This window comes from Zootoca vivipara, chromosome 7, assembly GCF_963506605.1.
Source record: "Zootoca vivipara chromosome 7, rZooViv1.1, whole genome shotgun sequence".
Taxonomy (NCBI): domain Eukaryota; kingdom Metazoa; phylum Chordata; class Lepidosauria; order Squamata; family Lacertidae; genus Zootoca; species Zootoca vivipara.
This window is the reverse complement of record NC_083282.1, coordinates 69,177,632-69,199,366: the sequence shown is the minus strand read 5'-3', so window position 1 is coordinate 69,199,366 and position 21,735 is coordinate 69,177,632. Positions and strand designations below refer to the sequence as shown.

The 21,735-nt window shown below is 46.1% G+C and overlaps 1 protein-coding gene across 1 annotated transcript; it reads right to left on the bottom strand.

Annotated features, from left to right (window-relative positions):
• Positions 1–1,849: 1,849 nt before the first annotated feature.
• MYL9 (myosin light chain 9) lies at positions 1,850–20,086 on the bottom strand. The gene is made up of 4 exons (XM_035123262.2): positions 19,931–20,086; positions 10,280–10,487; positions 3,854–4,015; positions 1,850–3,358 (listed from the first exon to the last, which is right to left on the bottom strand). The coding sequence occupies exons 2-4, from the start codon at positions 10,461–10,463 to the stop codon at positions 3,186–3,188; spliced, it is 519 nt and encodes a 172-aa protein (XP_034979153.1). The 5' UTR covers positions 10,464–10,487; positions 19,931–20,086; the 3' UTR covers positions 1,850–3,185.
• Between the last annotated feature and the right edge of the window lie 1,649 nt (positions 20,087–21,735).

Sequence of the window (21,735 nt, the reverse complement as noted above, 5' to 3'; positions counted from 1 at the left end):
AGTCGTGACCAACTCTGGGGTTGCGCACTCATCTCGCATTATTGACCGAGGGAGCCGGCGTACAGCTTCCAGGTTATGTGGCCAGCATGACAAAGCCACTTCTGGCAAACCAGAGCAGCACATGGAAACGCCGTTTACCTTCCCGCTGTAGCGGTTCCTATTTACTTGCATTTTGACGTGCTTTCAAACTGCTAGGTTGGCAGGAGCTGGGACCAAGCAATGGGAGCTCACCCCATCACAGGGATTCGAACCGCCGACCTTCTGATCAGCAAGCCCTAGGCTCAGTGGTTTAACCCACAGCGCCACCTGGGTCCAGATAGGCAAAAACAGGACCAGTGAGGGGTGTGGCCTAGGATGGGTAGGGTAAGAAGTTGTTCTGAGGGCCACATTGAGAGGCATGAAGGGCCACATTCAGCCTTTGTGCCTGAATATTCTACCCCACCCTCACAGTAAATAAATAATAATAAGTAAATGATTGCTGCCCTTTTTGGACCCTCAAAATCAGCTGCCTAAGGTGGCCACCTCACTCTGTCTAATGGTAGGGCTGGCCCTGTCTATAGCGTCTAATCCAGCCTCGTTTAGAAGAGGAGGAGGAGGAGGAGTAGGAGTTTGGATTTGATATCCCACTTGATCACTACCCGAAGGAGCCTCAAAGTGGCTAACAATCTCCTTTCCCCTCCTCCCCCACAACAGACACCCTGTGAGGTGGGTGGGGGTGAGAGACTTCAGAGAAGTGTGACTAGCCCAAGGTCACCCAGCAGCTGCATGTGGAGGAGCGGAGACGCGAACCCGGTTCCCCAGATTAGGAGTCTACATGCTTGAAACCCAAAACAGCCAGGGTGGGGGTGGGGGGAGAGAGAGAACAATGTACGCTACTATAAGCTCCTTTTGAGGAAAAGTGGGAAAGAAATATAATACAGTAAATAAATAGGAGGAAATTACTGTATATAGGTTTCACTCCACACCGTGTGGCGAAGCATTCCATTTTGATTGCCCTGACTCTCTCTCCATTCAGCTTCATTGGATGACGCTGAGTTCTAGTGTTATGAAAGTTGGAGAAAAAACTTCTCACCACCACTTATCCCACATAATTTTATACACTTCTGTCATGCCCCCACCTGAATCTTTTTTTCCAAGATAAAATGCCTGCAATGTTGTAACCTTTCCTCATGGCAGGGTTGAGTGCCAGGTAAATTGAATTCTATGGCATTTCAGTGTTGGCTGCAGGAGACTCAGGAGCGATGCCCCAGTTGTGTATTGTACATTTGAGTGGTGTTGAAGTTTCTGAAGCCTGAAAATGCCTGGACTATTTACTGTGTAGTTCGCATTTGACCAGAAATAGCTGAAGGTGCAGACTGAATGGGAGGAAAGTGATGTTAGAGATTCATTCCCCGTGTATGCATTCAAGGGATTGTTGTCTATCACATGACTGTATATGTGTTTACATTCCACAGAGTGGGAAGTGACGAAGACACAGAAAATGTTAGACTTACCTCCTGAACCTAAAGACATTGACCATGATTAGAGAAAGCCAGGTGTACCATCAAAGCCAATGGTGTTTAAGTGTTTGGCGGTTCACTGTGGCCTGTAGTTCTGTGCACACTTACCTGAGCAAAGCACCATTGAATTCAAATGTGACCTCCCACTGAATATGCATATATAGGCTTGAGGTTTTAGTCTTACTAATTTCAGCAAATTAATACGTGTGAGTGTTTGCATAGTCTGAGTTTCCTTGAGTTAGATGATCATGCAAATGTGTGCACAACCACCCAATGATATTGGCTTCTCGTTTTAGGCTATATTCAGTTCAGGTATGTAAGCTGAAGGCTGCATGAAAGGCTAAAAGGAGTTCTTGTTCCATTCTTTAGATATAATAAGTTTATATAATGAATACATCTGTTTTCAAACACATCCAGTAAAGAAAACTAAATAATAAGCCAAAACATATTCATATTATGCTCTTTATAGGCAATTTCCTTTCTCCCCTTCAGTTTCAAAATCTTTGGTCTGATTGTCAACAAACAACTGTACAGCCTTCATCCTTATTTTATTGACTGGGGAGTTAGCCAGGATGGGTTATAGATGGTCTTCTGCTATATTAAAAAAATTATACTTTTTCATAAAGGAAGGGACTAACGATAGCAAGTTATTCCAAAATCAAGGTAGAGTGGATAGGTGAGCTTTTAATTTTTGTGCTCTTCCTGCTCAACTTTTTCAAGTAGCCAGCAAGAAATCACAAAATGCTGGATTTGAGGCCAAAGAGAGGATGACTTGGTGAAGCAGTCATTTTCATTTTAACCAGTGCCACAACCCAACAGGCAACACAAATTTGGGGTGAAATGGAAAACAAAGGGAAAGTCAAGTGAATCAGATGTGGGGTGTGTGGGATGTGCTCTGCCAATCTTCAAATGAAAAGGTGTTTGTTGTGCACAAAGCATCACAAGGGCAAAACGGACCAGGCCATCTAAATCAGGATAGACAACAACCCCAAGGCTGTTGGGGTTTTGAATGGGTACAACATAAACAGTGAGGAAGGCTGATATGGTCTGGCATAATAGAGTTCAGTTTAGAATCTGGAAGAGCTGGGTTCAAGTCTCACCTCTGTAGGTATTGTGTGCGGCTCTGGGTACATGTCTGCCCAGCTGGGAATAACAGTGTCTTACCCCAAATAGTTGTGGTGGTGAAAACAATAAATATGAGAAGTCACCCTGCAAGTTTAAAGTGCTGTATAAATGATAAATAGTGGTAATAATAGAAGCATCAGTTTTCTACGTAAAGGGTCAAACAGATGTGCTGAACACTGCCAGACAGGTGGCTGCATCTTCAGTGTCCCTTCTACCTTCCTCTTCAAAAACATTTCCAACTAGCTGACCCGGCCACGCGTTGCTGTGGTTCTTTCCTGTCAATTAGACTCCTTTGAAAAGACAAATTTCACTAGTACCTTATTCAATGAGACCTCCAAATTGAGAAGTTGCTTCGTAAAGGATCAACACTGGGGTGTGGGTGGGTGGGAGGGAGTGTACATGCAAAAATCTTATTCTTTATTTAGAGGTAGGGCTAATTCTGTTGAAATATTTCAGGGTTAGCCCACTCTGAAACTTGACCACGGCAGCAGGGAATCTTTGAGGAAGAGTAAGGGGAATGGGACTTAAACAGGGGCAACTGCATATTGTAATCTCTTAGTTTCAATCATCTTTGTCTTTGGCTCCATGCTTCAGGATACGGGTGAACTCCACATAGTTGAAGTTGCCTTTCTTGTCAATGGGGGCCTCTCGATACATCTCATCCACTTCTTCGTCCGTGAACCGGTCACCCATGGTGGTGAGCAGTTCCCGCAATTGGTCTTCATGAATGAAACCTGTATGAATGGCGGAGACGATTGGGTGGGGGGTGGAGAACCAAGTGTGAGATTAGTGGAAGGTCACTTCTGAGGCAGCCCTCAGGTAAGTTAAGATGAAGAATGCTTTGGCTGCTATCGAGAGTTTCTCAAGGGCTTGTGGGCCTATGGGCAGACAAATTTTATTTGAAATAAAATAATCCACACTGGGCCATACCTATTTCCTGCCTAATATTCAGGGTTTATTTTATTTAATTCATTTCCAAGCAAAGGCAGGCCAGTATGACAGTCTCCCTTCCAATAAGCATACCTCCTCACTTATTAAGGGTTGAATCACTATTGCTATTTTGCTGGCAACAACAGTGTACATAGTGCTTCACTGAGTAGTACAATCCAAAGGCAAAGATCCCAGCCTCCAGGAGCTGACTGTCTGAACTGATTGTGGAGGAGGCAAGTGCCACAACCTATCTTAGAATATGCAGTTTGCAATGGAGAGATGGTCTGCATGGAACATACCTGTGGCTTCCTCATCAAAGCAAGCAAAAGCATTGCGGATGACGTCTTCCGGATCAGTTCCATTCAGCTTCTCTCCAAACATGGTGAGGAACATGGTGAAGTTGATGGGCCCAGGTGCCTCACTCATCATGCCCTCCAGGTACTCATCAGTAGGATTCTTCCCTGAAAGGCACAAGCCGGATGAGATATTAGTCCACGTTTGAAAGCCCCTGGCCCAGCTGAGCAATTCAAGCTCACTGCTTGAGCCCCACGAGATGTGGCCACTGCATTGCCTTCTCTGTCTATGACTGGAGGAGAGAGAGAAATTGAGGGATTGGAACTGGATTCACCTAGCAAAGCAGTAACAAGAACAAGGAGGAGGAGGAGGAGAATGTAAATATATTGGAATCCTCCATCCCTACACTTGTCTCTTCAAGATTAATTCTTGTTCTGGCTGTAGCACAACAATGTTTTTTTTTTTTTGGTAAGCATTTGTCTTTACACCAAGGATGGGAACAAAATAAAAAAAATCCTTCCAGAAGCACCTTAGATACCAAAGTTTGTTATTGGTATGAGCTTTCGTGTGCATGCACACTTCTTCAGATACCTGAAGAAGTATCTGAAGAAGTGTGCATGCACAGGGTATCTGAAGAAGTGTGCATGCACACGAAAGCTCATACCAATGACAAACTTAGTTGGTCTCTAAGGTGCTACTGGAAGGAATTTTTTTATTTTGTTTCAACTTGGCAAACCAATACAGCTACCTACCTGTAACTAGAACCAAGGATGGGGAACCTCTTGCCACCCAGATGTTGTTGGACTGCTATTTCCATCAGGCCCTGGGGTCAGGGATGATAGGAGTTGTAGTGCAGTCCTAGTCATGTCTATTCAAAAGTATGTTCCACTGAGTTCAATGGGACTTGCTTTTAGATAAGTGGGCATAAGATTGCCACCTCAATTTGTACTCATTTACAAGATGTGGATGATAGAAGGAATCATAATGATGAGAAGTGACCCAAAGTGTTAACAGTATGCTCAGTCCAGGTCAACTACCTTGGCTGTATCCTAGCAGTGTGAAGTTTGCTCCTTCTCTGCAAGGGATTCGTAACAGAAACCTGAATATAAACATTTCTTAGTGGCCTAACTAAACCAGGGCAATAAAATGCTCCTGTGACCTTACGCTGAAAGGGCCCTTTGCTCACGTAGAAGACAAGTTTCCTAGGAGCTTCCCTGTAAATGGCCTATAAAACCAGGTCCTGGGGTTATGGCTAAGTTAGGAGACAAGCATGATGAGTCAAAATGCAAGGGAGCAAATCAGGAACAGCTGTCTGAAAGGGGAAAAGTACCCTGGGAGGAGGAGGGAAATACTGCCAAGTCAGGATGACTTATTAATAAATGGGGAGGAAATCCCAGTCTGCTCAGGTTTACTGTGTGCATGCATTCATGCCCGCAGGATCCCCAATTCTGATGAAATACAGTACTCCTGAATTGCTCATCAGTCTCTACATTAAACTAAAATGTACTTTTATCTACCTAAGTGCCCTCTAGTGGTCATCTGTACAAATACCACGATTTAAACATGCCAAATAGAAATACTGTAGAAAGCATCCTTTCATATTGTATCACAGTGTGGTATGCTGACAGCCACGGACAGAAAGTCTCTACAGAGGGTGGTGAATACAGCACATGATATCATGGGCTGTCCCTTGAGTCCGCTAGATGACATTGCAAGGGATCGTTGCCTTAGGAGAGCGAGAAGAATTCTCAGGGATGACTCACACCCTGGCCGTCACCTCTTTAATCTTCTACCCTTGGGCAGGAGGTATAGAAGTATAATCAGCCGTAAAGGTAAAGGGACCCCTGACCATTAGGTCCAGTCATGACCGACTCTGAGGTTCTGGCACTCATCTCGCTTTATTGGCCGAGGGAGCCGGCGTTCCAGGTCATGGGGCCAGCATGACTAAGCCGCTTCTTTTTTTTTTTTTTTTTTAAATATTTTTATTAATTTTCCAATTAAAACCAATTATATCACATTCAATATTTCAAATTATACACATATATATATCAATCAAACCGAATGTTATGCCAAATCATCTAAATAATTTATTTTTGGGTTCCCATGCTTCAAGAAATTGGGAATTCCTCGCAACTGTCCACTGCCGTCTTATTTCTAAAGTTCAAATCGTCCTCCAAGCTCATAATATTCCAAATCTTCCCCTTACAGTCACCTAGATGTTTTCCACTTTCATCCAATTGTTCCAGCTGCTGAGATAAATGTCAAACGAAGTTTCACAGATGTTCTTTCTCCTGTGTGAGTTAATCAGTCCAGCCTCCCCATAAATCTTCTTAGTGGAGCTCCCTGTTGCGACGGAGTAGCAGCGCCATCTTAAAAGGCTCAAATCACTTTCATTTTCTCTCATAGCCATGAAGATTTACGATTTATTTATCTTTATAGAATTTACAGCTTTTTCAGGCAGGAGACCCAAACATCCAACCATGAACTCTTGGTAAATTAATGGATCTCCTTGCCCTATAGCTGAACTTAGCTTCAGGTCGCTGCTCCAATTTAAAGTGCGTCACAGCTCATAAATCCTCCGAACGCGTCCAGGACTCCTTCCGTCTGACTAGGGGGGGGCTTTTCTCATCGGCAACTTCACATCTTTAAGAAATATGCTCAGTAACAACAGCTATAGAGTTCAACTCACACAGTCTTTTGCTTCTCTTTCACTCCAAACAAGCCAGGACATCGCGTCCGGGAAGATACGAGGCAACAATATGAAGAAAAAATAAAAACTTGCTTCCCTTATCGCTCCGTCCCCATCAATCCTTCTTCCAGATGCCGTACATTCTTTGACTCCTCTCGCTCAGCAGCATAAAATTCTCAGCAGTAAACAGCGCTTCTTCCCCTCCTTCTGAAGTATGTCCATAGATTTAAGCCTAATTATCTTCTTTAACCATGGAAATCCCCGCCATGCAGATTAGCGTCCGGGAGTCCTGGCCGTCGTAAGTGCTCAGCCCAAGCTCCCCCCACTCCAAAAACAGTCGGAGTGGGTCTGGGGGCATCGCGGGCCAGCGGCCCCTCTCCGTAACCCCCGGAGAGGGTAGGGGGTTGCCATTTACTCCCCTAGCAACCGCCAAATTCCTTACGAAGGTCAGAGAGATGGAAAACAGGTCCGCCATTCCTGCAGGCGGAAACCGGAACCCCATGACTAAGCCGCTTCTGGCGAACCAGAGCAGCACACGGAAACGCTGTTTACCTTCCTGCTGGAGCGGTGCCTATTTATCTACTTGCACTTTGACGTGCTTTCGAACTGCTAGGTTGGCAGGAGCTGGGACCGAACAACGGGAGCTCACCCTGTCGCAGGGATTCGAACCGCCGCCCTAGGCTCTGTGGTTTAACCTACAGCGCCACCCGCGTAGCTTCTATCCATGGGCTGTTAGGCTGTTGAATGGAAAATAACATAGCAAAATTGACTTGCGAGGTGGTGTGTTGTTTGATAAGAGATTGAGTGTTGGGGGGGGGGAGGCTTGCTAATCAGATGACTTCCTGATTCCTATCCATGCATTCAGGTGTTCTCTCAACCATTTTATTTCCTTGATTTATAGTCTCCACAACCTCTCTACCCAGGATGAATTTACTGGCCTTGAAATGAGCTTGACAATGGTTCGGTGAGTGTTCAGAATGCAGGCTGGCCTTTGTGAAGTGGATATTCACAGAGGACCCTTTCAGCCCACAACTGTCACCACACTGAGACCGAGTATGCTTGGGATGACTATAAGCCTGTCTGCCAGAAGCTGAATCTGTTCTTAGTTTGTCCCAAATTCCACAATTTGGACAATCCCTTTTTTAGGACCAACCAGGAAGTCACAAAACAGTGATCATAATTTTGAGTTCTTCCTAATTCTTTCACAGGCTGGATTATGCAAAGCAGGGGTTAAAGAGGAGAACAAAATGAATAAACAATATGGCTTGATGCAGCACCCATAAGATCGCAACTAGACTCAGGCTGTGTACATACTATACATTTAAAGCACACCCCCAGCCCCCAAAAAGATAGTTTAAGCCTCATACAGCAACAGTTTCCAGCAGCCTTAACAAACTATAGTTCCCATGATTCTTTGAGGAAAAGTCATATATTTTAAATGTGCTTTAAATGGATGCTGTGCGTACAACCTTAATTTGAATATGGATTGGATTGGATTGGATTAGTTGAACCCCATAAAAACAGGATATTTTTCCTTTGCAAGGTAAGCTCAGCAACTTTGAGCTCATCCTCAAAAATGGAGTTTTCCCCCCAAAAAAGTTGCAGCTGATCCCCCCCAAAATGGGGCTTTTCTTTTTTGCAAAAGAAGCTGCACAATTTCGAGCTGATGCTCAAAGGAAAGGAGCTTTCCCCCTCTGCAAAAAAGCTGCACAACTGTGAGCTGGTCCCCCCAAAATGGGGCTTTTCCCATTTGCAAAAGAAGCTGCAAGAAGGTGCACAACTTTGAGCTGATCCCCCAAAAACCAGGGCTTTCCCCCTTTCCTCCTCTAAAAATTAGGTGCGTCTTTTGGTCAGGTGCGTCTTATGGAGCGAAAAATATGGTACTCAGAACTGCCTGAAGCCTTGAGCAAGGGAGATGAGGGCCCTGTGGCTCCCCATATGTTGCTAGGCTGCAGCTCCCATCGTCTCTCACCCTTGGCCATTTGAGCAAGTTTTTGCTTTGCCCTGCCTGATTTAGCAACTGACCTGGGTTTCTGGGGCAGGGGGAGTTTCTGGGAATAAAAGGCTAGGCCTGGCAATCAGACTTCTTTTGGCTTGTTAAAATGAACACCAAGTTCTCCCACCCCATGTTGTTTCCTCTTAGTTTCAAGATGTGGATCACTGCCTCTTGTGGGATCAGATTTCATAGTTTAACTACGTGCGAATAACTTTCTTTTCTCGATACTGAATACATTCCCTCATATTCCATGGCTTATTGCAAGCAGGGGTGTTCTTTGATCTTTCAAATTTCAACAGCACCCTGTGTGAGGCTAAAATTTGGTGCCCCCTCTTCGCCTTCCTTTCTGTGTGTGCATTACATCACAGTTGCAGTGCCCTGCAGCGCCCCCCTCAGCTCAGTGCCCAGTGTGGGTGAACCGGTCACGCTGCCCTAAATCTGTCTCTGCTGCAAAGCTCCCACCCCACCTCCTGATTCACTGCGTAACAGCCATGGCTCCTTCTCTCTCTCCCTCTCTCTCACACACAATGGAGGAGGCAAAGCAATTCCCAGAGGGATTGTCTATAAGTGCTGGCCATTGGCCACAGCCAATAACCAACAGAGCCAAGTAATTCTAGTTTTGTCCTCGTCCTCCGCCCTATTACTCGGGGGGCAGACTTTGGTCTTTCAAATTTCAGCTGCACCCTGTGCGAGCCCCAAATTTGGTGTGCACCCCTGCCTTTCACCCTCCATTCTGCTCATTTCACTATGTCATAGTTACGGCACCCTGTGGCTCCTCCTAGGCTCAGCGCCCAGTGGAGTAGAACTGGTTGCACTGCGCTAAATCCATCTCTGTGCTACGTTCCACAAGGGAAACACTGAGACTAAAATGACAGGCAGTGCCTGGAATGGCTGAAAGTAAGAAGGCAAGCAAGTGCAGGGTACCTGGGGGCAGAATGGTGTTGGTAGGAAAGTGCCTGACTCACCCCAATGGGCCATCCTCTACTGTGATCCAGAGAGCAAGAATGGGTCTAAGGTGCCTCTAGGGCAACATGAGATTAAAGCAGGGGCCACAGGAACCTCATCGCTAATGTAAACGTATTGGCACCATCATTACAAGATGAGTTGCTTTGAGCAGAGACGGCCAGAATGCAGATGAGGGTCTCTGGTAGATCTCTGGCTGCTTTGCAGTAGCTTGGCAAAGGTTTCTGACATCCAGTTGTTTTAGCAACACCAACAGTTGCCACTTTCCTCAATTCAATTCAATTTAAATGTAGGCTTAATAAAACAAGCAAACTAACTATTTAACCAGCCTGGTCAATGGTTGGGAATCATCACGGGAGCTGTAGTGCAGCAACCTCTGGAGAGACAGAGGTTACCTGTCCCCGCCTTAAGACTACCCTGTTTCCCCTATTTTAAGATGTAGTCATAAAAATAAGCCATAGCAGGATTTTTAAGCATTCAAGGAATATAAGCCACACCCCAAAAATAAGGCATGGTGATAGGCGCAGCAGCAATGCCGGCCGCGGCAGGAGGAGGAGGAAAAAACATAAGACATCCCCTGAAAATAAGCCATAGTGTGTGTGTTTTTTGAGGGAAAATAAATATAAGACGGTGTCTCATTTTCGGAGGAACACGGTATCTACTAAGTTCTTGACCGAGGTGAGATTGAAAGGGAGGGCTTCCTGGTTCACAGCTCACGCTCATAGCCCTGGAGCCATGCCAGCTCACACTGAAACGGCATTTGACTCAATGCTGCTTTGTTACCGAGAGATGCCAGCATGTCATGCAGATCTTCCTTGTCTATGAATCCGTCACGGTTTTGGTCGATCATATTGAAAGCCTCCTTGAACTCCTGGATCTGCGACTGGTCAAACATGGCGAAGACATTGGAAGTCGCACGCTGAGGGCGCTTCTTGGTAGTCTTTGCCTTGGCCCGTTTGCTCGACATCTTGGTGGAGTTTTTGGAGGGGGACTAGGAAAAACAAAACAGACTTATAATTGCTTATAATACTTATTCTTTGAGCCTTTTTAAATATCTTCCTACATTAAATATGTATCTTCACTATTATATAGCACAAATATAGATAATATGTTCTTTAAAATACTATTACCTCATTTTAGAAATATTATATCATTTCTATCTTTTAAGTAGGCAAACAGATAATTACTTTTGATAGCAGTGAAAAGGCTTTCAATAATTCTAACACGTTCTGATTTCATGTACTAAATAAGGTAGATTGCCAATTCTCAAATCACTCACTTTTGTGCCTACTTTCCTTTAATTTTTAACTTTAATTTCAATGTATTTAGTCTTGTTGTTGAGTAGTATTTTAACTAGTTGTTTTATATTTGGTGTTAGCTGCTCTGAGCTCAGCCGTGTCTGGGGAGCGTGGGGTATAAATAAAAATTTATTATTATTATTATTATTAAACATTAATTTCATTATTTTAATAAACCATTTTCATTTCATTGGAATTATTGGAGCACACGTTTAGCAGCAATTAACATTTTAGCAGCAGTTAACAAACCCCTAACTAAATTCTGATGTTCTGGTCTTACATTATATATATATATATATATATGAAGAATTGTCAGTGGGTTCATTTGAACATCCAGTAATTTATTGTGTGCACTCAAAAACATTATTTCCAAAGTGCCCATCGAAACCTTAGCCATGCATATTCACGGCACCTGTCTCTTGCTCTGCTTGACTTTTCTGGTGGGTTTTTCTCGGGGGGGGGGGGAGCCACCCTAATTTCTTGGCATGCAGAGGATATGCACAGAGTGCCCCAAGAGATGCCACCATTGTCCTGGCTGTGTAATAATTGAGAGTGCTTCATCCCTCTTCCAATACACCACTCCTTCTGTATTGATGATGGAAGCCCCATCCTCCTTTCCATCTGGTCGCCCTAATGTTTAATCATTTCACATTTTGGATATGTTATCTGAAGGATTTAAGATCTGATGCCACAATACTCCCCACCCCCCACTTCCCTGCCTTCGGCAAATGCTGTATTCTGAATCTCCTGACTAAAACAACCATCTTTAAAAGGCATCTTGAAGAGTTTTGGTAAACTATTCAAATCTTTGTATTGCAGATACCATCCAAGGCAAGCTGGGAATCCATTCCTGAGCTTCTGCAATAATAATAATAATAATAATAATAATAATAATAATAATAATAATAGTTTATTTACACCCTGCCCATCTGGCTGGGTTTCCCAGCCACTCTGGACGGCTCCCAACCAAATATTAAAAACACAATACAGCATTAAACATAAAAAACCTTCCCTAAACAGGGCTGCCTTTGGTGGGATGGGGATGATGCTGGAGGAGACTCTTGAGAGTCCCATGGACTGCAAGAAGATCAAACCTATCCATTCTGAAGGAAATCAGCCCTGAGTGCTCACTGGAAGGACAGATCGTGAAGCTGAGGCTCCAATACTTTGGCCACCTCATGAGAAGAGAAGACTCCCTGGAAAAGACCCTGATGTTGGGAAAGATGGAGGGCACTAGGAGAAGGGGACGACAGAGGACGAGATGGTTGGACAGTGTTCTCGAAGCTACGAACATGAGTTTGACCAAACTGCGGGAGGCAGTGGAAGACAGGAGTGCCTGGCGTGCTCTGGTCCATGGGGTCACGAAGAGTCGGACACGACTAAACGACTAAACAACAACAAACAGGGCTGCCTTTGGTGGGATGGGGATGATGACACATTTGAGACATTTGGAAGCAACAGAAAAAGCATGCCTGCACACAAACGGTGGCCCATTGCAATCACCAGCGTAAACTGTGTCTAGCCTTGCGACAAACCTGCTTCCCATTCTTCAGAATGGGCTCACTGCACCAGAACTCGCCATTGCTAGAGTGGGGAGAGATACCCTGTGCTTGCATATACATTGTTCCCATCTAGCCTAATGCCTGAGAGTTTACCCAGGAAATTCAACATAAGCAGCAGCATGCAGTTATAGGGGATAGTGAAAGCCTCTGCTCTTTACTATCTGCCTGACAATCAGCTGTTAAAGATACACAAACCCAGATTATTAATTTTTGGGGGGGGGGGAGACAGACAAGGGAGAGAGAAATGGCAAGGCTACTTGCTACTCATTTAGGTTCCAGTCCTAGTATACACATCTACCTGGGAGTAAGTCCCATGGAACTCAGTGGGACTTCCTTCTAAGCAGATGTGCAGAGAATTACACTGCTGGTGTCTGATTTCTTAGCGAGACAGAAGCAATACCTTCAGAAACTTGGGGCAATTTCCAGCAGGAGATCCTTCCCTCTAAAGCAGTGGTCCTCAACCTTGGGCCTCCAGATGTTTTGAGACTACAATTCCCATCATCCCTGACCACTAGTCCTGCTAGCTAGGGATCATGGGAGTTGTAGGCCAAAAACATCTGGAGGCCCAAGGTTGAGGACCACTGCTCTAAAGCAGTGCTCCCCAACCTTTTTATCACCGCGGACCAGTCAACGTTTGATAATTTTACTGTGGCCCGCTGAGGGGGGGGGCGTTTATTGTTTATATTTTATTTAGATTGTTTTGATTTAATAATTTTAATTTAATTGTATTTAATGATCCTTAGGCGGCCCGGTACCAATTGATTCACGGACCGCTACCGGTCCGTGGCCTGGGGGTTGAAGGCCACTGCTCTAAAGGACCGACCCTTAGTCTTTCTTTGATTCTATTTTCATAAGGACAGGCTTGCAAGTAAGATGCAGGCGCTAGGCCTACTCCGGAATAAGCAGGAAATTATCTGTTCCCAGCAGATTCTTAGCATTCCTTTCCCCACCCGCTTTGTCTAGCCAGGCAAAGAGTGGCATGTGGATCTGTGCTCTTTCCTACAGCTAGAGCTTGTTAAGAAGGATTAGAGGCTCCCTCCCAGTTCTTCAGAAGAACGGACAGGAAATTTTAAATATCTATATCTGTATCGTATATATGTAGTATGCCCATATTTTACACACACACACACACACACACACACACACACACACACACACACACACACACTCTTTCGACCTCACAGGAACATAGGCAGACCACTGGCAACATTTAACTGAATATTGTCTACACACTGACTTGCAACGGCTATCCAGGGTTTCAGGCAGGTCACGTTCCTAACCTTAGCTGGAGGTACTGGGAATCTCCACTCAGGGCTTGGATTAGTTTGCTCCATTCCTGGGATAGTTCAATTGGTAGAGCATGAGCCTCTTAATCCCAGGGTTGTGGGTTCAAGTCCCACATTGGGCGAACGATTCCTGCACTGCAGGGGGTTGGATAATCCTTGTGATCCCTTCCAACTCTATAATTCTATAATTCTCAAGCAGGACTGCTTCAAGGCACATTTTGCTGCTGGGGCACCCCCAAGATGGCACCCCCAGTCCACATGCAGGCTGGAACAGCAATTGAATATTATATTAATACTGGCAGGAAGCCAGTTAAGGGCAGTGGGTGCAGGCATGGGGTTTTGGCCAGGGGGCTCAGAAGAAACAGCCAAGAGGCTACTGCCTCCTTCCCCAAGCATTTGCTGGCTGAGGCAGTTGCCTCACTCTGCCTAATGGTAGGGCCAGCCCTGCTCTCAAGCTTAGTCAGTATCTGGAAGGCATGACACAACAATTTCCTTCCCTCTCCAGAAACTGCCATGGCTAACTAAATTCAGGTCTGCTTTTGTCCAGTTCCACTTAGCAGTGTGTGTGTGCGTGTGCGTGTGTGTAAATCCCTTCCTGGTGTAAAGTGATGCTTGGTCAGAGTCTTAGTATAGGCCCGATGCTCCTTTCTGTGCAATGCAGTCCTTTGTGGGAAACTCTCTCTCTCTCTCTCTCTCTCTCTCTCTGTGTGTGTGTGTGTGTGTGTGTGTGTGTGTACCTGCTAAAGAGCCACACACATTCAAGGACTAAAAATGCCCAGCTCCTTGTTCTTCTCTAACTCCAGGGAATTTTTTTTAAAAAACAACAACAACAACAACAATATGCATTTAGGTAGCTGATAAGAGCATGCCCAGCAGTTATGCTGGGAGTGAGTAAGTTGCTGTTTAGCAATCCTGAGAAGGGTAGATGAAGGGAGAGAGGGAGAGCAGCCCTGCCCCCAGACAATGATTGCGGAGCTCAAAGGCTAGCTTGTTAGCACAGGCTAAGAGAGGAGCTCTTTTCTGCCAGCCCCAGGAAGACAAGGGGGGCAAGATGATTAGTTCAAGGCTACGATACACCTCCCACTACAAAGAGGATAAAAGCCTTTTTGTCCTCCTGCCTGGAGTGGGACTTTACCCAACATTACATTTGTCACCAGCTGCCTGGTGCCTCCTTTCCATTAGCCGTATCACAGAGGAACTTGCAGGGAGCAGAAGCCAAGAGCCAATAAGCGATGTGAACCATTCCTGCATTCCTTAGGGGCTGTGTTTGGGGGGACCCGCATTACTGCAATCCCTCTTGAGAAGCAGGTTCCTCCTTCAGAAACACACTCAGGCAGAGGTTCCATATGCACAAACAGGTGCATCTGGGATCACGCACAGACATCTTTCTTCCATCAGTCACAGAGGGAACTCTGGGATGCAGCCAGATTGGGTGTCAGTTGTGGGATTGGCAGTCCCCCTTGGGCATGGAATTTTTTTAAAAAAACAAACAAACATTTTTTGCAGCATCCACACGTCATTGGCATCAAAATGCCACCCGATATTCCCCCCTCCCACTTTTAATCAGGATTTCACCCATTCCAGGAAAACTCCAGTTAAGCTGCCAACAACCAGTTTGCAACACCTGAATGATTACAGTATTAAGCTTCTGTCTGGGAAGCACCCAGAAACACATTTTGTTTTTGTATCACTACCGTGATTTGTTTCCAGCTCTCCAGTGTCCCTGGATATTTCCTACTGAGTCGCAGGTGACACAGATCCCATCCAGCAGGCTGGGGCCGATGGGAGTTATTGTCCAACTATATCCAGAGGCCCGCATGTTCCCCTATCTATCTTTGGATCAAAACGAGTTTGTGCTAAAGATGAGGTTCTGATCAGGTCTCCACTAGCTCTCAATATTTTGTGTGCATAACATTCAAAATAAAGGAGAACTGGAAATTACAAACACTACCAACGATTGATGACTGGCAGATGAAGATGATGGAGTTTATGGAATTGGCTGAGATGACCGGAAGAATCCGCAACCAGGGGGAGGAAGCAATGGAAGAAGAATGGAAAGATTTCAAATTGTATTTAAAAAAACATGCTAAAGTAATGTACTAGATCAGAAATTAAGTTGTAAATAGACTGTGGAATTTATGAATATGATATATGAAAGGAAGAAAATAAGACTATGCAAGGTGATTAAAATGGTATAGAATTTGCTAAGTATAATTGTGCTAAAGAACCACAGGGAGGGGAACCCGAGGAGGTCCCAATATACAATGTGAAGTGATATAAGAATTTGTGCTTTATATGTATTTGTTTTTCCTTTTCCTTTTTTCTGCTTTATTTCTTTTTATATTATTGTTGTATTTTTGAAAATTCTAATAAAAACATTATAAAAAAAACATTCAAAATAAAGGAAGAAGTTTCCAAAAAAGAAAATAATATCTTTCGTCTATAAAAAGGTATCTCAACTCAGCTTGACCTATTCTAAATGACCTGCTCCTGGCTACAGGACAAGTATTTTCTTCTGTCAAATGGAGAATATAAATGATACATCTCCCTGATAAAAAAAAACTGGCTGCATGAGAGCAGCGGCATAGCTAGCCGCTCGGGTGCCTGGAACGGCGCACGCGCCCTGCAGTCGGGGGCAGCACAAACCGCCCATGGGGGCGGGGTGAGCCAGGGCAGGGCGGGCTGTGTGGAGCCTCTCCGCAGCCTCCCCATCAGCTGTAGGGCGGCTGAGGCGGTGGGCAGACACAAGCCCCAAGCTGCTTGAAAAAGCAGCATGGAGCTTGCAGGCAGTCCACCGACACCTCCCCAATCAGGAGAGACGTGTGGCTAAGGCACACTGCAGGCCCCGCGGTGTGACACCCAGTGCCCCCCACCTCACCTAGCTACGCCTCTGGATTAGGCAGATTCATGGAGGAGGGGGCTGTCGAAGGCTACTAGTATGCTCTGCCTGCAAAATTGGAGGCAGCAATGCTTCTGGTTTCTGGAAATCACTCAAGGGGAGAGTGCTCTTGCAGTGGCGTAGGAAGGGGCGTGTGGTGGGTGCGGGAGTTATTTTAGCCCCAAAACACATATTTTTGCCATTTTGTCACCCCCCTCATTGATGACACCCGGGGCAGTCCGCACCCACCGCACACCCCTTCCTTCGCTACTGAGAGTGCTCATTTGCTTTTACCCATCGAGAAGACCTGGACCAGCCTAGGCATGCAGTAGGGTGAATTTACAGACAATAGCAGAGGTGGAGGAGATGAAGGCAAGGATTGGTGCCTGAATAGTGCATCAATACTTTATTCTTTAAAAAAAAAAAGTGACTGCAGCAGGGCAGGCGGCCCCATTAGGACTTGGCTTCAGGGAGTAAAATGTCCTGTGCTGGCACCCAAAAGAACTTGCATGGCCCTGACGGTATCAGTGTACTGGGATTTCCCCCCCAGGTTAGATGCTGATTTTGCAGTGGTGTTGCAAGCCACTGTTTTGTTCTGCCTTTGTTGGACTGGAGTCATAGGACTGGGATGTTAGGAATTTGACCTGTTGCTTTTGCAGCTGAGACAAAAAATAAATCCACTGTGAGCTGAATTAAGGCAAAAGAATATTATTTGGCAGCAGGATTTTGGTATACCCACACTAGCAGGTCAAGAGCACCACGACGTGAGGTTGCAAACTCAAAATGGCACTGAATTGGCCAGCTACTGCTACCACTCCCTTCCCTTCCCTTGACCCAGCTGTACACTTCAAGACCGTGGCAGAGCACATGTTCTGCATGCAGGGGGTCCCAGCTTCAATCCCCAGCATCTCCAGGCTGCGAGAGAGCCCTGGCTGAAATCCCAGAGACCTGTGGCCAGTCAGTGTACACAACACTGGGCTGAATCAACCAACGGTGTCACTCAGCAAAAGGCAGTTTCCCACACTCCTATTTTGGGGGTGACAGGGGAGGGTTAGTGAACTTGTGGTGGGCAGCAGAGAGGCCCTGCGTGGGCTGCATATAGCCTGTGGGCTGTGGGCTGCCCTCCTGTGTGGTAGAGATTTGAACCTCAATCTGACATGCTGTTCACCACACCATCTCTCTAGATATACTGTACACTGTTTAAAAACCTGCTTCTGTGGAATTAGGGCACTTCATCCCCACCCCCTGGATATTACATTGCACACCAGGCTATTATTATTATTATTATTATTATTATTATTATTATTATTATTATTATTATTAACATCCCATGTTTGCTGTATGCATTCATTCAGTAAATGCCCCCTTCGCTGCTACCTACCCAGATAGGAAGAGCCTTTTTCTGAGTCATACCATTAGTCCATCTAGCTCAAAACTGACTCGCAGCAAGCCTGCAGGGTTTCAGACAAGGAGTCACAGAATCATAGAGTTGGAAGAGACCCCAAGGGTCATCGAGCTCAACCCCCGGCAAGGCAGGAGTCTCTCCCACCCCTACCTGGCAATGCCAGGGATTGAACCTGGAACCTTGTGCATGCAGAGCGGATGTTCTGCCACTGAGCTATGGCCCTTCCCCTCTGATGATGGACAGAGAAAACCTCATAGTATGGCAGTGGTGTGTCATAATTCTTCAGGTCAATGTCTTTCCTTGCTTTTTGTTTGGCCTGCAATGGGAGGATGGGGTAGAGACCAGAAGAGAGCCATTTCATTTCTGCTCCAGACCCACAAAGCCAGCTGTGTGGACCGCACAGATCACTGTCGACAGAGCTCAGTTGCTCCCGGGCATCAGCCCTGGAACTGCTTTTCAGTGTCTCTCTCAACTTCCGAACATGCAAAGTAGTAATAAAAAGGGCCCTTCTGAGCATGTGCGGAGTGCATGAGTAAGCAGATACCCCTCACAGCCAGCCAAGATTCTACACTTAGGGGAGGACTAGTGATGAGGTCTTCCAGGGGTGTACCTGGGGACTCTTTTAAGGGTGCCCTCCGCTAGAAGATTATTTGTTTAATGTCAGGTATATCATCAGTTCAACGTGAAACACTGACTGCGCTGATCACTAGAACATAGCAAGCCAGACCACTGGTCCATGTAACTCAGTACTGACTGCTGACTGGCAGCAGAGCTACACTGACTGGCAACTGCAGGGAACTGCAGGGAACTGAACCTGCAACCTTCTGCAGGCCAAGCAGTTGCTCTGTCACTGAGCGGTGAGGCTTCCTGCTGCTAGGCTGGATGACAGATTCTGGAGACGAGCAAATGGGTCGTTGTGCAACCCCAGTGCACTTGACCCACACTTGTTCCAGTATCAGCTGGCATTTCTTTCTCTGAAACACATTTTTCCTTGTTTGGGTATGTGGGGACGCTTGTCGCTTGCAGAGGATGGGGAGCTATGTTTTGGGGATGCTCTAACTCCGGATTTCTTGTATTGAGAAGGTGAACAGACAGCCTACAAGACATTGCCCTGTTCTCCTGCCCAGTGTGTATGTGTGTGTGTGTGGGGGGGGTATGCTGGAAGTTAGGGAAACCTTTCAAAAAATCAAGAGATGGTCACATCACATCCCACAGCTTGTGCACTTCTTGGGTAAACTTCTTCCCAGTTGTTTGGAGCTGAAAGAATTGTAGCCCGCAGCATCAGGAGGGCTCTGCATTGGGGGACAACACTGCTATACTCAAGGAAAAGTGCTTAAGGAGTGTCAAAAGTGGGTCCCACCTGACCACTAAGAGACAGTGGGGTGCAGTGGTTAAAGTGTTGAACCTGTGCTGCGGAAACTCAAGATCAAATCCCCACTCAGCCATGATGCTCACTGTGTGGCTCAGGACCTGTTTCTCCTCCCATCTCCTCTGTCTTTCCCAGCTTAACATAATCGACTGGAGGGTTGCAGTGGTGTAATGGAGGGCGAGGACTGTGTATGCTGCCTTGAACAATAAGGAAATCAAACTTCCTCAACCAGGAGCACTGCTGATGCATTGGGTTACAGCTCCCATGCAAGTAGGGCAACGGGGCTGCTGGGGGTTGTAGTCCAAAACATCTCCGGGGGGCACCAGCTTGGGGAAGGCTGAAATAAATATCCAGAAACCTTCCTTTCCTAGAGTCACTATTCCTAATACACCTCATGCGTCTTGAAACCAGTAGGCAGTAAATTTCCAGGGGAGGCCAGCTAGTTTCTTACAACGAAAAACAACAGGGACTAGTTACTTTTGCCGCAGCAAAGACAACAGGGACTAGTTACTTCGGATTAATGAGTGGCTGGGTCATATGCAGCAAGTTATCCCGCATTCTCGCCCCTAACCTGGTCTTGACCACCCACCAGCCCCGTCCTCACGGAACAAAGGAAATCCAAGGAAGGGCGCTTACCTGTCACACAGAAACTTGTTCCAAGCCGGCAGAGAAAAGCGCTTCCCCCCACGATCCCCGCAGAGAAGATGCGACTTCTAGTTGTGTTGTTTTTAATCGCCCTGGTGTGGAAAGAGCGGGATCGGGCGGACGAGGCGGCCAATGGAGCCGAGACTTTCCCCAAACGGTTCCCTCCCACCCCCAGAGGATTTGGCCATACAAGGCGAAAAAATGCCGAGCTGTGCGGGTGGCAGGAGCCCAGCCGGGGGGACGCGGGGCTGGAGACGGGGAGAAGAGGACGTGAAGCGAGGATTCTGCCTTATATAGATGAAATGATGTCGGGCTGGGGAGGAGGGGAACCGGGAGAAGCAACAGAAGCTTCGCGGTGCCGGGAGCAGCAGATGGAGAGGATGGAGACGCAGCTTCCTTTATAAGGCTGCAAGCGACGCCAAGGACGCCCTTCTCTGCTGGTTGGGTGCAGGAGTTTAAACAAAGCTATTAAAGAAACTTTTAAAAGCCAGAAACTTCCTGGGGACATAAATCGTTGGTATTTTCTTTCCCCCCCAACGCACAGCTTTTGCCTGCGCAGGATTCCAGCATTCCCTGCTCTTTCCTCGTACGAAATAAAAGCATAGACACATGAAAAATCCCCCCCACCCGACTTTTCTTTCTCTTAATTAAGAGATGTTTCCTTTATCCCTCCCTCCGCAGTTAAAGCAAACACCAGTCTCGGCCCCGCCACCTTGTGGCGCAGGCTGGTATCGCAGCCGCGGTGACCTCGGCCGCCTCCGCCCAGCCGAGGGACGCTAAACTTTGCTTTTTTTTGGTTGGGGGGATTCACTTGCTAATCAACCATGCAGGAGCTCTGAAGAGGAGAATTGTATGACACTGATGTTTTGCAGCACGCTTCTTGTTGCGGTATATCCATCCATTGGGTATTTTTAAAATTTTGAAATTAGAGGCTGCCTTACCCATGGGATTGCCCCTCCATTAAGAATTAGATTAAGAAGTCACCTCTGGAGCAAGTTCAAGTTCCATCTAGCACAGCATTCTGTTCTCACAGGGGCCAACAAGATGCCTGTAGGAAGCCCTCAGCCAGGAGGACATGAGTGCAACAGCACTCTTCTTGCTTGTGATTTTCAGCAACTGGAATTCAAGAGGCATGCCACCTTCAGTACTGGAGGTGGAACCTGTTATTTTAGACCCTATCCAGAACAACCAAAAACAAATGTGCTTCATCATCCATAAGGCAGCCCTTCAAATAGCTGAAGATGGCTTATCGCATACTGCTTAATAATTTCTTTTCCAGGTTAAAAATCATATGCAACTCCTTCAGCTTTTCTTCGTACGATTGGATATTCCGGTTCTTCAGCACCTTTGCTGGCTTCCTCTGGGCACTTTGTCCAGACAGCAATTCTGTAACACTTTATCTGGGAGGAAATCCCACTGAACTCAGCGGTGTTTACTTCTGCATGGACATGCAGAGGAATGCATTGCCAAGTATTAGGCCTGCCATGCTGTAGTGAGCAAGTTTGATGAAATACAATGCAAAGTGTTTTGGAAACGATAACTTCAAATCATTACATTTCCATGAAACCCAGACAAAGCACCTTTGCATTGAAATATTCTCATTTCTACACATGTATGTCATGCTTTGTCAAGTTGCCTTGAAAGATTTGTCATCTTTCCGCAGGGCCTGCAAGACAGAGCTGTTCCGCCTGGCCTTTGGGTTAGACTCAGCCTGACCCCTGTGTTTTTCTCCCTCATGGCTTGGATTTATGGCCTACTTGAAATGAGGCTGCACTTTAAATTTTAATACTGTATTT

Excerpts from the sequence above, each read along its gene's own strand:
- MYL9 (XM_035123262.2), bottom strand. The coding sequence starts at position 10,463 with ATGTCGAGCAAACGGGCCAAGGCAAAGACTACCAAGAAGCGCCCTCAG. Across the intron at positions 4,016-10,279 it reads TGACATGCTGGCATCTCTCG|GGAAGAATCCTACTGATGAG; the intron begins GTAACAAAGCAG and ends TGTGCCTTTCAG. Across the intron at positions 3,359-3,853 it reads CTTTGATGAGGAAGCCACAG|GTTTCATTCATGAAGACCAA; the intron begins GTATGTTCCATG and ends CCATTCATACAG.